Source organism: Typopeltis vanoorti, chromosome 4 (genome assembly GCF_054136105.1).
Source record: "Typopeltis vanoorti isolate ZY-2024b chromosome 4, IOZ_Tvanoo_1.0, whole genome shotgun sequence".
NCBI classification, from domain to species: domain Eukaryota; kingdom Metazoa; phylum Arthropoda; class Arachnida; order Uropygi; family Thelyphonidae; genus Typopeltis; species Typopeltis vanoorti.
This window is the reverse complement of record NC_143552.1, coordinates 116,507,377-116,525,403: the sequence shown is the minus strand read 5'-3', so window position 1 is coordinate 116,525,403 and position 18,027 is coordinate 116,507,377. Positions and strand designations below refer to the sequence as shown.

General features: G+C 37.1%; 1 protein-coding gene across 1 annotated transcript in view; it reads left to right on the top strand.

The window, feature by feature from the left end:
• The window catches only part of LOC150107629 (neprilysin-1-like), a 221,563-nt gene that overhangs the window by 84,166 nt on the left and 119,370 nt on the right, over window positions 1-18,027 (top strand). The window contains exon 5 of the mRNA XM_090392143.1: window positions 5,771-6,008. Within this exon, the coding sequence (XP_090248269.1) occupies window positions 5,771-6,008 (238 nt within the window). The remainder of the gene's footprint in view (window positions 1-5,770; window positions 6,009-18,027) is intronic.

The window sequence follows — 18,027 nt, the reverse complement described above, 5'->3', positions numbered from 1 at the left end:
AGTTAGTAATGGTGTAACGTTTTCATTTGTACTGTCATGATATCCTATACATCTCCCTGAGGGTACATATCAGAGATTTGATTATGGTGATGATAATCATAAAGGTCTAAAACCTTCTTAACCATTATTAACACTGAATTTACATAATTCTTCATATACCTGTAGGTGTTCAGTTCCCCCATTCCATTGTAACTCAAGCTTTGTATAATATCATACAAATATCATACAATGAAATACATTTTTCAACTAAATTCATTAAATCTCTTGACAGTATCTTCTATAGGTACTGTAATTTTGATCAAGTAATATTATTCTTCCATAATACCTTCAGATGATAGTAGATGGTTTTAACATAATTTATTACACAGAATACAAAACTCTTCAGGCACACAAGTTTGTAAAGATTATATCATGTCCTTGGCATGTGAAGGTGGTGCTGTCCAACGAATAGCTTTCTTTATATGCTGTGTTGCACTGCCCATGAAGAGCAAGCATATCACTACTTCTCTGACTGCTACATCTATTTTTATACCCATGTGACATAGCATTTGCTTTTCCTTATTTTGGCATAGTTGCTCATTTATTGCATAAACTTTGCAAACATTAGTAGCATTAAAGACTTGTGGAAAAACATTGAAAATTTGTGTATGAACATTGAAAACTCGTTTTGCTCTATCTGTGGCAAAAATCACATTAAAGTCTGTGGAACAAGAATTCGCTCTTCTGGTCGAGAAAGCGTATGAGCTGTATTTGGGAATAAACCTATACACAGTAGTCAAGTGGTGGCCATATTTTGACTTTGCCATCCTTAGCAAACACTCTTCACAAAAAAGTCAAAAAATGGCCACATCTTGACCACTGTGTATAGATTTGGTTTCCTGGGAATGAGGAAATAGTGGAGAAGATTCAGAGCTGCATCACTGAAATGGAGATAGGTTGGTGGAATTCTCTAGGAGGATACATTGAAGCATATGTGTGCATTGCAAAATTTATTTGATAGGCAGAAAAAATGGGGCATAATAGAGACATTTAAGTTACTAAAGAGGTTTCATGACATTGATACAGAAGAAATTCTATAATATATGATAATAGGGACACAAGAAGGGGGGGGTCACACCTGGAGGAGATTATGGCTAACATATCCTCTCAAACCAACAGATTTCAGGCTTGAATCCTACTTTGGGTTTGGGTGGATATTTGTTGTTTCTTATTTTCTTTAGCTTGGAGATTTCATCACCAGTTTTAGACCGCACCACCATTATAGGAAACTCTGCTCCTATAGGTCTCTAGAGCAGGGTTCCCAGATTATGTTTCCCAATGTATGTTTTCTATAAACTAAGGGGTGTCATTGGGAAGACATATGATTAAAGTGTCTAGAAAATATAGTCTATTATTATTTTCTTTTTCTGTAATGAACTGGATTTTTGTGTGCTGGCTGTAGAGGTGGAGGAGGAAAGATGTGTCTGAGCCATGTGGGCAAAATGGAGAACACATCATCATTGTTTCTTAGCTATAAGAATGGCAGTATCAAGAGCATGTTTCTTGAAATACTTGGTATAGAAATTAGCTGAAGGAGGAGGAGAGATGGTAGAGGATAGAGCCTCTCTCCTCTAATCCTAAGTACCATTTTTCAGAAATAAAGTTGGCTTGATGAGAAATAGGAGTATGGATTTATTAAGCATAAGAGCTTGATTTAGCAGCTGATATTTCATTTTATGATAAGGTTACATCTGTACTTGAATATATATACTATGACATTTTATATTTGCAAAGATATTTGTTAGAATATAATGACAAATAAAAATTTATAGAGGAGGAATATGGTCTGTATTTATTTTTGATTGAGTGGGATACTAGTACCAAACACTGATAATTGACAATTCATAATAAAAATACATCATCATCATTTTCTGATATGTACCCTCAAGGAATGTATGGAATACTATAACACTTTAATAAAGAATATGTAAAAGTTGTGTAAAAGAATATGGAGTGGAAAGATAAGTGTTTTAGAAAATACTTAGCCATAATTGATTTTTATTATTATTATTTTAATAAGACACTCAATGATTTGAGTGTCTTATTATTTTTAAGATAACAAATTTTATAAAAATTACTGGAGTAATTAACAGAACCTTTAAACCTAATTACGTACAGAAACACACCAGACTTAGAGTCTACAAAACAATAGCCGAACCTATACTATTATATGGAAGTGAGATCTGGACCTTTGGAGAAAGGGATATACAGAGAATTCAGGCAGAAGAAATGAAATTCCTTAGGAAAACAGAAAAACTTACCCTGTTAGATAAAAAAATAAATCGTGAAATAATTAATAATCTTAAAATCAATCCCATGGCAGACTCGATGATTAAATATAGGAAAAACTGGCTAGACCACATAGCAAGAATGCATAGAGAAAGATTACCAAAGAAAGATTTTAACATATAATCCTAGAGGAACAAGGAATAGGGGACGACCAAGAAGAAGATGGACTGAGTTTGGAACAAGCCACTTGGCCTAGAACCTGGATAGACGATGACTATTTTTGAGTATTTGTTTTCTTATAAGATTTATTTGCTTATTTGCATGGTTTTGAAAGTAATTATTTTTGTTATAACTATATGTATTGTATGTCATGGCACCAATGTATATCACAGTGGTGGACAATTTCAGTATGTGTGATTTTGTTAGCTGTAGCATGTGTGAAATGTATCCATTTCACAGAGTGAAATATTTGTGGAAGGAAAGTGAAACTGGTGAGTGCATGTGTTGAAAGTGTTTCGGAATAAGTGCCACAAGTGTGGGAAGAGAAAGAAGAATAATAGCAGTGAGTTGAATGATGAAAGAAAAAATAAGTGCAAAACTTGGCAAGGGTGTGAAAAAAATGGTGGAAAATGGAGAGAATAACCAGATGTATAATGCCGGCCTGGCTGGCTGAGTGGTTAGCGTATCCACTCTCCAGTCAAACAACTGTGGGTTTGAATCCCTCCATGGGCATGGATGTTTTGTGATTGTCTGTGAAAATACTAGTGGTGGTGGTGGGCAGTAGATGGTGTTGGTGTAGATGATGCAGTTCACTGTACTTGGTGTGGATTGAATGGTGGAGATGGAGAGTTGTAGAGTGGGTGCTCTTCCTCAATGAGTCATTGGACTCCCTGGAGGTGTCATGTAATAATAATAATGAGAGAGAGAGAGAGAGAGAGTGAGTGAGTTTATGTAGGCCACAGAACTAAACACAAATTAAATTATTGGAGAAACACTCAGAAAGTGGTGGTGGTGGTGGTATAGCTAAAATACTAAAGAAGGGGAAATGGAAGGGAAGAGAAAACAGAATGAAAGAGTGAAATAAGGACAATAAGGGATCTAATTTTGTATTGTGATTCCATGATAAGAGGAGTGCTTGAGGAGAGTATGGCAAAAGAGTTGCTGGTAGAAGTAAATAAGAAGAGTGAGAAAGTAAGCATTATGAATGCTGCCACACACACACACACACACACACACACACAGTATGATAGAGGTGAACACTAAGAGCTATGATTGTAGACACGTTGTACTGCTTGTGCAGGAGAGCATGGAGTTTGTGGATGTGGGGTGAGTTTGATGGATGGAAGAACTTATATAAGGCAGATAGTTTGTATTTGAATACATTTGGACTTAGGTATCATGACAAAGTATTGTTCACTTTGAGACTGGAAGTGCAATCAAGGAAAATAAAATGTTTAAGGATGGAGGACCCAGATGAGTCTAGGTCCAGGCAAAGTAGGTGTAAGTAAACAATAGTCATCAGATGACACAGAATCAGCTTCCTAGCAATTGTTAGTGGGATAATCAATCCAATGTGTAAGGGAAGTGTAAGGAAGGAACTATATTGCAGTTCCTTCCTTACACCTAATGCAGTTTATATACTAATGCCAGAAGTATTTGGAATAAGGGTGAGGAATTTTTATAATTGGTTAGTTCAACTTTGCAAAAAGTAATAAGCATTAGTGAGACTTGATTGATGTAGGATGATTATAATCATATGGATAGATGCAAGGGGCTAGTATTTTCAGAGAGGACAGAGAGAACAGAATGGAAGGAGATAGTTTTGCTAATGATGGTAGAAGAATCAACTGCAAAAAAGATTAAAAGTAAGGAGGACAGGAATACAGAGGGCAGTTCATTTGAAGCTTCTGGTGTGAGATAGAGGCCAACAGGATCAAATATTTAGTTGGTAGCCCAAGGAGTATAAGCATTCTAGAATATAGATGGCATGCATTGCCAAATTAACACGAGTGCAGATCAAGTAATAATTATTACAGACTTCAAATATGAGGACACAGACTGGAAGGAGGAGTGGTCAGAGGGAGGGAAGGAAATGGAATTTATGTAGCTACTTAGAAATAATTACTGGAGGCAGTATGTAGTGGAGACATGAAGTTTAAAAGTGCTGGATATGGTCATAGCATCAGAGAACTTAGCAGTAACTAGAGTGTAGCCACACTCCCTTTGACTGGGGAAAGAGTCATGTACTGTTCACCTGGGAGATTGTCTCATATGCAGAATTTTCTGTTAAAAAAGAGTATAAGTGGAATTACAAAGCGATGATAAACTCTGGAGTCATCTTGAAGCTGTGCCATAATATAAGAATTTGGAGGGATTAGCAGTGTATGGGAAATGGTCAAGGGATACTTGACGAAGGGATGCATAGTTGCAGGAGTTGCAGAAAAAGCAAAAGTTCTGGAGGAAATAAAAAGCTGTTCAAAGAGTTCTTTAGAACACCATGTGGTGAGTAAATTAATTAAACAAGCACTTAATCTGACTCAGGGCTAAACAAAATTTTCAATTTTGTTTAGCCCTGAGTCAGATTAAGTGCTGTTTACAATATATGGCAAAACTGCAAATATTAGATGATGGATGAATTGATTTTTTGTATGTTTGAGTAGTAGGAATTTGAAAAGGTTAGGTAACTGGAGTTTGAATATTATGAGAAAAGAAATAATTTAACTCACCGTATAAGCACCTCCGTAGCTCAATTGGAAGAACGACGGTACATTGCGCCCTTTGATTGGAATAGGCCTAAGTTCGATTCTTGTTGCAATGGGAGGAATCTTTATCTGGACGATTTCAATCAAAGGTGAGTTAGCCGATCTCATACAGAGGTAGCAGGGTTTTTTCTCCCAGAAACTCGAGTTTTTCATCCCACATACAGACAAATCGGCCCTTCAGAACATGTGCAATTTACAGACATAGAATACTAATTGTGGTGGTGGAGGTGGGCGGTAGATGGCGTTGATGGAGATGATTCATAGTAGAGGTTCGGTATAGTGGTTGAGACAGTTGTATCAGTTGAGACAGTTGTAGGGGGTCTTCCCGTGATGCATCTTCGGACTCCTTGGAGGTGTCAGGAATAATAATAATAATAATAATAATAATAATAATAATAATATCTCAGTAGTCTATCTAAAATATATACTAAGTTTTAAAACACTTTGTGAATCTTCTTTTCTATTTTCATCATTTATTTTGCATTCGTTTGTAAAAAAATGGATAAATATATGTTTGGTGAGTTTTTTGGCTTTCTTTGACTTAACTCTGAAAAGATGATTTGAATTAATGTCTGAATTATCATCCTTTTTCACAATTTTCAGTATCACATCTATATCAATCCCTAGTCTCATGATGTTTTATATTACTTCCATCCTGATAACTTACATTTCATATATAAGATATTTTTTATGAATTTTATCTCTTTTATGAATTCCAGTTGATATATTTTTATTTTTAGGACTTTAGCTAACTACTTGTCATGGAAATTTGTCCTTGGATACATGACATTTATGAACACTCCTTTCCGTCAAATCTACCATGAATATACACTACAAACACCAGAGCTTCAACATCCCAAAATAAAAATCTATAATGCTCGCTGGAAAGGATGTGTGAATCTTGTAGACTCATGGTTGAGTACTGCTGTTGCTTCAATGTATGCTCATAGTGTTTTTAGTGAAAGTACAGAACAAGAGGTAAGCCTCTTTTATCCTTCAAAATTTTACTTGCACATAATAGTAAATATGTCTTTAATTCCAAAATTAATTACAAATAACAGCAATAACAAATAAAAAAAAATTTATCTTAAAGATAACTGGAGAATAATTTCTCTGCAATATGCATATTTTTATCATAGTTATGTATTGAAGAGTTAAATCATACTTGGGATCAAATATAAGGTTGATTTACTAAGAATAATATCAGTTTCTTATTTTCAAATTATCCCAGAAAAGATGAGTCACATGTGGCATGCCAGAGTTTCTGGTCTTGGATCTCTATTGTGTAAATTATTAGTGAGCAATACCACATGTGAGTTGAAGTTGGAGAAGGAAGAGGAGAAATAATCTGTTGTTTGCTGATATGTTGCAGACTTCACTATCAAACATGATACATTAGTATTGGCATAGGTAAAGACTTTGTTTATTGACACACATCATAATGTGTGTCAATAAACAAACTTATTTCATTCAGTGAAACCAAAGTTAGGTGAGAATATAATTGGCAGTTCAAGGGAAGTGCTTAATGCCAGAGATGATACGCTTCACTGCTGAAAACCTTTCAAGAGTACTGAAGATTTATACAGTCAACTCTGTAGCAGTCATAGGGATCATGGGGATAGTTAGTTAAAGTGAATGGTTTATTGTATAAAAGCCTTACAACAGCACATGTTCCAAGGAGTAGAAGGAGGATAAAATTGTTCTGCTGATAAAGGTGGTGATAATGCTGTTGCTTCAAATTATAGGCTGATCTGTATATCTGGAGATGTGGTGAAGATACTGGAGAAACTGGTGAGAAGTAGGATACAGAAATGGGTTGATAACAGCAGTATTCTCTGTGGTTATCAGCATGGGTTTGCTAAGGGGAGATCATGTTTCACTAACTAACTTATGTACTATAAAAAGGTGAGAAATACCTTGGACAAGGGAGATGCACATACAGTGGTGTACCTAGATATTGCAAACGCTTTTGATAGACTGCCACATGACAGCTCTTAAATAAATTGAGAACATTGAACTGACATTGAACTGATCAACATTGACAGATCAACATTGAACTGACAGTTCCACTTACCTGTTGCAAAGTGTGAGGTTTTGAGATTTGGTAAGCAACGATGGAATGCAAAGCATACACGTAGTTGGGAAACTTTAATGGAAGTAGAGGAGATGAGAGATCTAGGAGTGATGGTGAACAAGGACCTGAAATTCAGGATCCACATTGCACAAGTTGTGAAGACATTACATCAGATAATGGCAATGATTCAGAGGACACCTGACATGCAGAAATAGAGAGGTTATGATGCCATTGTATACAGCCTTGATCAGGCATATGGGTTATTGTGCACAGATTTGGTCACTGGGTTTTCATGGTGACCAGAATATGTTGGAAAGGGTCCAGAGAAGATTCACAAAGGTGGTCTTTGGAATGTGGAGTACAAGGACAGATTGAAAGAATGTAGTCAGCAGAATCTCGTGAATATAAATTATAAATTTAGTTTAATCCTTTATCCAAGTGTAAGCAAACAAAGTTTGCGCCTGAAGTATCTTCAGGACTGAGGCAACTTGTGGTAAAGGTGGACCAAACTCTCATCACTTGTCTTGGTATCTCCCATAATGCCAAGCACATCTCCTTGCGGACATGTATAATGCTATGCATTAAGAGAAGGGCCACTATCCAGACTGGTTTCGACCTTTATTGAATGTTCAAGTACAGGTCAAACTCAAAAAACTCAGCATTGTTACCCTCAGTAACAGGCTCATCCTGCCACTGAGAAGAACTCTCAGCATTGGCCTCTACCCCTGTGACAGGCTCACCCCACCACCGAGCAGAGCTGCTCATATGTCATCTGAGGAGTAACAGCAGCAGCCATGCCTCGGTTAACTTCATGGGCTATAGCATTGCCATTCAATACCCCCCCCACACACACACACTCAGGACTGGGTGACAGCAACAGCCAAGCCTCAGTTAAAACTTCATGGGCTACAGCATTGCCATTCATCACCCAAGCTTCAAACTTGTTTCGACCTTTATTGAGGTCTCGTCAGTGGGAGCCAGACCCACAGGTAGCGATACTAAGGTGGAAGTAATGGAGAAGTCATATTTACCTATACGAGTTGCCATTAGGTGTATCACCTTATTATTAAATTACTCTGGATTAGAGGAAGATGTTGGAAGTTTTTTTCCACTTTGTTAGACTATAAATTATAAATTTAGTTTAATCTTTTATCCAAGTGTAAGTTTGCACCTGAAGTATCTTCAGGACTGAGGCAACTCATGGTAAAGGTGGACTAAGCTCTCATCACTTGTCTTAGTATTATTGGATCCTGCTTCTTCTCAATCTATACTTTGGATCCGACATGATTACTATTACGATGTTCTTAACTAATTGATAAGTTGTAAGTTGATTTTTAATTCAAATATAAAGAAAATTTATATTTAAAGACTGCACCACTTTATATCTGAATTAGTTCAAGAATTGAAGATAAATCAACTCTCAACTACCTCTCCTTTATATGTTGTTATTATATATACTGGCCGAGAATATTTAACTTACTTAATTTACCCGCTTTGGTTCGAATATTTTATGAATAGTGCAGTAAAAGAGATTCAGGCAAAATACAACTTTTGATTAACAAAAACAAACATTTAATTTTAGAATCACAAATTTTACACTTAAGATCAAATCACTAATTAAATTATTATAAACACTTCAGCCTTTCTGATAATACTGTCATACAAACTCAGACAATGGTAAATTTGTTATCTCTAATACAGTCTTCTCACAGTTCCTTAAGTTCCAAATACAATAAAATCGCAGTAACACCACTTTACAAGCAAACACTTTTAAATTTACACTTCAGCTAATCTTCGCAATAGTTACTGTTAACATAAGGAAATTCTAGGAAGAAACACACTCACATCTCTGCATAGGAATATTAATGGTTGGAATGTTCTTACCGATAATCTTCTTTCTTCATCAACTTACACACAAACACTTTTTAAAACTGTAAACACTTTTAACAATAAACGGCACTTATTAAAATAAATCTTCTAAGCAATAACTGAATTAATCAATGGATACAATGCACTTAATCAAACCTTCTTGCATGAAGTACTACTAATCACTTATGAATTAAGGTAACACTCATTAATTCCTTGACTTGAAGTTTTATATGCACAGTTGTCCATTCCTCCGCCATTCAATTAATTCTTTAGGCACTATAATTCTAAACACAGCTATCGTTAAACCTCAACTTTACAGCCTCTACTATTCTCTAGTTACGCTGTGCTTTGCTTCAAGGTTCCGTATGTCCTTGAAAGGTCGGCACTGAAATTATATCTCAACTCAAGTATCGCTAGTCTATTTAATAGTCTCTCAGCTATTTTCCATAGCTATAATTGTTATTCTACAACTTATTAGCTAACTGCTTCTCGACTAGTAGACTTAAATTAGCTGCTTGAGTGACTTGCCGACTCTCTAATATCGCACTCTTATTCCCCGAATGCTGAATGCTCCGATTCCAACCGAATGCTAATTCTCTCTCTTTTCCCTCACTAATCTATATTTTCAGCGTTCTTCCCACCTAAATTGTTCACGTGTTCTCTTTAACTAAAACTGTTTTCAATAAGTATAATAGATTTAGTTTAATCCTTTATCCCAGTGAGAGCAAACAAAGTTTGCGCCTGAAAATATCTTCAGGACTAAATATAGTGTTGTACTATCTTATCCAGTAAGTAGTGCAACACCAAGGCAACTCGTGGCAAAGGTGGAGCAAGCTACCAGGCACTTCTAACCCAGTATCTCCCATAATGCAAAACACATTTCCTATGTGGATATGTATACTGTTATGCATTAAAGGGATTGGCCATCTACCCAGACTAGTTTCGACCTTTATTGAGGTCTCTTCAGTGGGAGCCAGGCCCAGAGCTGGAGATACCAGGCAGAAGCAGTAGCAAGTCATCTGTGCCTATGGGAGTTGCCAAAAGGTTTATCACCTTTTTTAAAAATTACTCTGGATTTAGAGAAAGATGTTGAAATCCAGAGTAATTTTTAAAAAAGGTGATAAACCTTTTGGCAACTCCCATAGGCACAGATGACTTGCTACTGCTTCTGCCTGGTATCTCCAGCTCTGGGCCTGGCTCCCACTGAAGAGACCTCAATAAAGGTCGAAACTAGTCTGGGTAGATGGCCAATCCCTTTAATGCATAACAGTATACATATCCACATAGGAAATGTGTTTTGCATTATGGGAGATACTGGGTTAGAAGTGCCTGGTAGCTTGCTCCACCTTTGCCACGAGTTGCCTTGGTGTTGCACTACTTACTGGATAAGATAGTACAACACTATATTTAGTCCTGAAGATATTTTCAGGCGCAAACTTTGTTTGCTCTCACTGGGATAAAGGATTAAACTAAATCTATTATAGTCTAACCTAGTGATAAAAAATAAATTTTCAACATCTTTCTCTAAATCCAGAGTAATTTTTAAAAAAGGTGATAAACCTTTTGGCAACTCCCATAGGCACAGATGACTTGCTACTGCTTCTGCCTGGTATCTCCAGCTCTGGGCCTGGCTCCCACTGAAGAGACCTCAATAAAGGTCGAAACTAGTCTGGGTAGATGGCCAATCCCTTTAATGCATAACAGTATACATATCCACATAGGAAATGTGTTTTGCATTATGGGAGATACTGGGTTAGAAGTGCCTGGTAGCTTGCTCCACCTTTGCCACGAGTTGCCTTGGTGTTGCACTACTTACTGGATAAGATAGTACAACACTATATTTAGTCCTGAAGATATTTTCAGGCGCAAACTTTGTTTGCTCTCACTGGGATAAAGGATTAAACTAAATCTATTATAGTCTAACCTAGTGATAAAAAATAAATTTTCAACATGTTTTCAATTTTCAATAAGCTTTTAACATTCTCCTCATGCACTGTTCCAAACTCGCGCTCGCTTACTTACATACGTCTCCATGACAACAAAACAAAACATAATAAAATTGAGCTATTGCATAACGTTAAACTTCTACAAACAGGAATAAATAGAGAATATTTACATTTCAATTAATACGCAGTAAAAAATGTTAAATACAAATTCTTATAATATTAACATAGCAATAAATAAAATAAACTTAATAATATTTAAACAAATCTTGCTTGGTATATGGTAGATTATGTTAAATGTGAATGAAGAACAAAAACATACAAAATAATTTCATTCACAGTTTAACAGTATCTCCCATAATGCAAAGCACATCTCCTTGCAGACATGTATAATGCTATGCATTAAGGGAAGGGCTACTTCCCAGACCGGTTTCGACCTTTATTGAGGTGTGTTTAAGTAAAGACCTCTCTAAAACTTAGGCAGTCGCCCAGACCACTCCCTATGAGTGATCGAAGGACCGTCCAACTCAGCATTGTACCACTCAATGACAGGCTCACCCCGTCACCAAGAAGAATTTCTCAGCATTGGCTCTACTCAGTGGCAGGCTCACCCCACCACCAGAGAGAGCCATAATCTCAGCAGTGACAGAGATTACTCAGAGACAGGCAAAAACCTATCCTAAGCAGAGCTTCTCATACCTCAAGGAAAGGGACCATTTCTACACAAAAGCACATCAGTGGTAGCCAGGCCCAGAGGTGGTGATACTAAGATGGAAGTAACAGAGAAGTCATATTTATTTATATGAGTTGCCAAAAAGTGTCTCACCTTATTATTAAATTACTCTGGATTAGAGGAAGATGTTGGAAATTTTTTTCCACTTTGTTAGACTATAAATTATAAATTTAGTTTAATCCTTTATCCAAGTGTAAGCAAACAAAGTTTGCGCTTGAAGTATCTTCAGGACTGAGGCAAAGGTGGACTAAGCTCTCATCACTTGTCTTAGTATTATGGGAGATACTGGGTCTGGCTCCCACTGATGAGACCTCAATAAAGGGGTCGAAACCGATCTGGGTAGTGGCCTTTCCCGACTAGCATAGCATTATACATGTCCGCAAGGAGATGTGCTTTGCATTATGGGAGATACTAAGACAAGTGATCAGAGCTCAATCCACCTTTACTACAGTTGCCTCAGTCCTCAAGATACTTCAGGAGCAAACTTTGTTTGCTTACACTTGGATAAAGGATTAAATTAATTTACAATTTATAGTCTAACCAAGTGGGAAAAAACTTCCAACATCTTCGTGAATAGGAGGAAGAGGGGGGGGGGGGATATGATTCAGACATAAGCTAGTCAGAGGTTGTTATCTGGTCGACATAGAAGAGATTTTTCCTAAAATTGCTGTGAAAAATAGAGATTCATAGAGAAATAAAATCTCTCTATTTTTATTCCTTATAAAAATTTTTATATTCCTTATAAGGAGGGTGTGAGAAGAGGAGTGAGGAGTAGGTTCTTTGCATGGAGAGTGGTTGGAGTGGAACGCATTGCCTAAATGTGTTGTGGGTGTAGACACATTGAATTAGTTTAAAGCATAGTTGGATGAGCATTGTATGCAATAGTGTGTACCTCCCACGATATCTCCGACAGGATTTTATCCTTGGCAGGATAAAACCGAAGTTTCTGGGAGGGAAAAATCCCTGATAAAAACCTGTCTTCATTTCTTGGATGGGATTTGAACGCATGTCTTTCCTAACAAAGGGCTTTGTGCTGTGTGTGTGTGTGTGTGTGTGTGTGTGTGTGTGTGTGTGTGTGTGTGTGTGTGTGTGTGTGTGTGTGTGTTTGGCAACTTATTGTACAAATGAATCTGCCATTTTAGTTCACTTGAAAGAATTCCAACAACGAAGCATATCATGTCTGGCTTGCAGTTCACTTTGGACAGTTAGCCAGTTGTACGTTTTCATCATGTCTCAAATTATGTAGAGTCTACATTACTAATGAATGAGTTATTTATTCTGAAATATCTGATGTTTTAAGACTATCAATGAACAAATAATGCAGTTGTATACTTGGAGGTGAGTGTGCAAATAGTGGGTAATTAGAAGAGCAAGCAGAAAGATAAAACAAGAGAAGCATTAGGATGGGAGAATAGTGGCAGTGGTTTTTCAATATTAGTGGAAGGGAGAGATGAATAAGATGAAATATTTAGCCAGAGGTTGCTATAGACCTGGTAGATGTGGATAACAGTACAAGAAATGTATAGAGAAATTAGTCTACAAATAAGAAAAGGGTGGCCATTATGGGTGATTTTAATTATGATAATATAGACTGGAATGAAGAGATACCTTCTGAAGTGGGGAGGGAAATTTTCGAGGGACAACTATCTTAGGTAGTATGTAATAACAGGGAAAAGTGAAGAATCAGTGTTCTTGGATCAGATCATCTCATTAAAGGATGTTATTATAAATTGCATATTAAATCCCTCTAGTTGGTAAGAGTGGCCATAAAGTGATCACCTGGATGGTGGCCAGCAGCATTGGAACTTGTGAATATATGTGAATTATAAGGCTGGTGATTATGAAAAGCTGAGGCAGGGTGCAGCTACATCATGAAATGGGGAATGGAGTTGAAAGGAGATCAATTCTGCATGGCCCATATTCAAGAAACTATCTATCAGAAGCAATGCCTGAATGTCTTCCAGGAATTGGGCGGGGGGGGGGGTAAGTTAAGTAGGTGTAAAATGGATAAATGAAAAGATAAAGCTTGCATTCTGATATAAAAAGAGGCATTATGGAGGCCGCCCAACGTGAGTGATAATAATCACTTGCATAGCCAGTACAAACAGCAGTCAAGGAAGCTGACTTGCTTGGTAAACTATATTTACCAAGAAAGCATATTATTATTATTATTATTATTGTTATGACACCCTCCATAGAGTTGGCAGACTCATTGTGGGAGGCTCAATCAACTGACAACATATTTATCATACTAATCTTAAAATCCTTAACCCTCCCTTAACAATATATCCTGGTAATGAGTTCCATTTACTGACAAATTCTCCATCTAAAACATCTCTTCCTCACACCTCTCTTTACCCACCCTCTTACATAACTTCCATGGATTGCCTCTGGTTGTTTCCCCTCTCACCTTCTACTCTTTGTATAATCATCTCTGGATTAATCCAATAAATCCTCTTGTTAACTTAAGCATCTCTATCATATCACCTATTCTCCTGCTATCAAACATTCGTACATTCCACATACTTCCAACCTCTCTCCACAGTCAGCATTTCAAAGCCCTGATAATATCTTAGTCACTCTTCACTGGACCCTCTCCAATATTTCCAAATCACAAGGAAAACCAGGTGATCAGTTCTAAGCACAGTAGTTCAAGTGTAGTCTGACCAGTGCTTTATACGGTGGTTGTGCCACTGTGTTAAGCACTGGTCAGACTACACTAATTCCTACATGTTACTGTACCTCTTATCATAGTGGCACTACAATCTTCGCAACTTGCAAAACCTTGCCTATTTCTTTTATTTACCAAACTTTGCAGTCCAAATTCTTGTCCTTATAACTAATATCGTACAGTTCTGGTACCATTTTTGTTATCTGCCTCTTCACTCTTTCCAAGGTTAATTTATTCCCTTCAAATCCCAGTGACAAAATCCGAGCACAATAATCCAAATGTGGTCTGATCAGGGCTTAATAAAATGAAATCCTTGCTGTTCTATCTCTGTTAGTCAGCTTCATCTTTCACAGTATTGCAGCAATCCCCTGTTACTTTCATCGCCTTTGCAATATGTCCCCTAAACTTCAAGTTTCTATTAGTCATCGCCGCAAGCTCCTCTTCCTCTAGGGGACATCCATGGAAGATGGGCAAGAGTGTGGTTAGTAGGGTGTTAGAGCTGGGTTCTTTACTTTTAGAGTGCTGAACGAGTAGAATAAGCTGCCAGAGTCTGTAGTGGGTGCTGCGACAGTGAATGAGTTTAAGGCAAGGTATGATAGATACTGTGTGAATGTCGAATAGTTGTGATGAACATGATTTTGGGCCTCCCTTGATGAGTCTAAGGACTCCCTGGAGTTGCCCATAATAATAATAGTTCCTGCAATAGATCCCAAATTGTAAAGCAACCTTACATTTAGTTGTTTAACCTTTATATTATAATAAGTATAGTTTAATCCTTTATCCAAGTGTAAGCAAACAAAGTTTGCGCCTGAAGTATCTTTAGGATTGAGGCAACTTGTGGTAAAGATGGACCAAGCTCTCATCACTTCTTATGTTAATATCTCCCATAATGCAAATCACATCTCCTTGCGGACATGTATAATGCTATGCATTAAGGGAAGGGCCACTACCCAGACCGATTTCGACCTTTATTTATATAGGTAAATATGACTTCTCCATTGCTTCCACCTTGGTATCACCATCTCTGGGTCTGGCTCCCACTGATGAGACCTCAATAAAGGTCGAAACCGGTCTGGGTAGTGGCCCTTCCCTTGATGCATAGCATTATACATGTCTGCAAGGAGATGTGCTTTGCATTATGTGAGACACTAAGATATGGAGTGATGAGAGCTAGGTCCACCTTTACCACGAGTTGCCTCAGTCCTGAAGATACTTTGGGTGCAAACTTTGTTTGCTTACACTTGGATAAAGGATTAAACTAAATTTATTATAGTCTAACCAAGTGGGAAAAAACTTCCAATAACCTTTATATTAAATTTCATTAAACTGAATCCCCATTCATTTTCTCACCTTTCTAACTTATTCATAGGTTACCTCCTGAACAGTTATGACATCTGCATTATTACTAATAACTGTTCCCAACTTCATGTTATCTGCAAACAACTGAATATCCCCCTGCGATCTATTGACAGTGTCATTGAAAAGGTTAAACAAAACAGGTCTCAGTACTGAGAATGTGGAACCCCCACTTATACCATACTCCTCCTTGATACCACTCCCTTGCACACATCTCTTTGATATCTAGCACACAGCCAGTACAGTTCAGTACTTGACATCTAAATCCATATGCTGTAACATAAATATCAGCTTATCATCTGGCATCCTGTCAAATATCTTTGTAAAAAGGAAAAAAAAAAAAAAAAACAGTATATATGCTTTTCCCTCATCAACTGTTCTTGTTACTTTATTATAAAAATTATAAAAAGTAATCTGTTTTCTAAAACAAGAGCATCTCTCTAAAAACATCATGCTGATCCTCATAGATAACATTACTCTCATCTCATCTGCCCAATGCTCTATATGATCTCTAACTAATTTCTCCCAAACTTTAACAACTACAGAGGAAATACAAATTGTCTTTAGTTGGGTCCTTCCATTCTATCACTACCTTTATGCAATATCACTATCTTACCCTCCTTCTATGCCTTGGGCACCTTTCCCTTAGCTAGGTTGCTATTAAAAAGCCAAATTAATGGAGCTGTTAGTTCTTTAGCACATTCTCTCAAAATGTGGGGTGAAATGCTATCTCTAGTCCCATTATCTTATTGACATCTAGAGTACTTATTATTTGAAACACACTCCCCTCATGTGCTTCTAAACCTTGAACCCCTCCCCATCCCTATAGTAATAAAACTTGTTTTCCAGGATGAAATATCCCAGTAAAGTTATCATTAACAACTCCACTCTCATTTTCATTGCACTGGTCGTAAACTTCCATTTTCATCTAACAATGTCATTCGTCCCGAATTATTTTTCCTTCTACTGACCACATAATGAACGAATTCCTCTGGATTCTCCTTGGATATCAGGGCTAATCTCTTCTCATATTCAAGTTTTGCTTTCCATACCATGCTAGTCACGTTCCTGATCTGAGTCTTATATAGTCCAATGCGTTCACTTTCCACCTTCTGTCTTCTTATATTTCTTCTATAACTTCCTTTTCATCTGCAGTTCCTGTTTGATATTGTTTGTCATTCACTTTACACCAAACTGTGTTCTCTTTTCTTTTTTTTTTTTTCCACTCAAGGTATACATGCCATTGCTACTAATAAATATTTATTCACTAGTTCCCATGCATTGGTGATATCTTTGTCCTCCAATTCTTCCATCCAGGGAACTTTCTAAGATGATTTCTAATTTTATTATAATCACCTGCCTATTAATACCACATAAATTCCTTTCTCCTAGACATTTCTAAATTTCTATTCATCCTCCAAGTCAAACATGGTCACTCTCTCTCCATCTGAGGGCAGGGATGACATCTCAGTTACAATCAGATCCTCTGATTCTATGACCAAATCCAAAACTCTTGACCCCCCCCCCATGTTCCCTCTACTACCTATTGAGTAAGACATTTATCCCACAAGAATTCCAGAAATTCCATTCCCTTACTACTACATGCTGTTTCTTTTTCCCATTTTTTACTGCTACAGTTAAATTCCAATAATGATCACTTGTTTTGCACTTGTCAAACTGAACTTCCTGAACATCTCCTGCTCTTCACCTTCTGTGTTCCCTTTCTTATGGCAACATCTCACTAAATATCCTGCCATGCTACCTTACACCATATGCTCTCAAAACCATTAGTGCCATTTCCTCCAAATCCTCTACTCTGAGAGGACACAGCTTATCGCTTATCATAAGTAATACACCACTACTGTGTTTGCCCTTCTCATCCTGAAAATATATATGCATACCCAGCTACTCCTACTACTGTCAGTATATCTTCCATTAATCATGTTTCACTGATCCCAATAATCTTTGGACAGGCTAAGCTATCAATGCTACCAATTCATCTCTTTTGTTCCTGAAACTCCTGATATAAAGAAACATCAGTGCATTGTCAGTATTTCTATGTCTGTTATTATTCCCTCTGGACTCCATTGGACTCTTCATTTCCCTTCTCCCAAGTGATTATTTTCACAAGAGGCTACCCCTGCTACTATTCACCATGACCTCCTGCACTAACACTCTCACATGTAATAATAATAATCCTAATTAGCCTCTCCAGTACTTAATAGCTACTCCAGAGAGGCTGAGTTGTCTACAATTGATTGCTTTTGTCCTAAATCCATCCATGTATATTGGAATTATCTTGGCCTCTTGTCACATATCATGCCATGTTGAGACTCAAGTTGAATAACCAA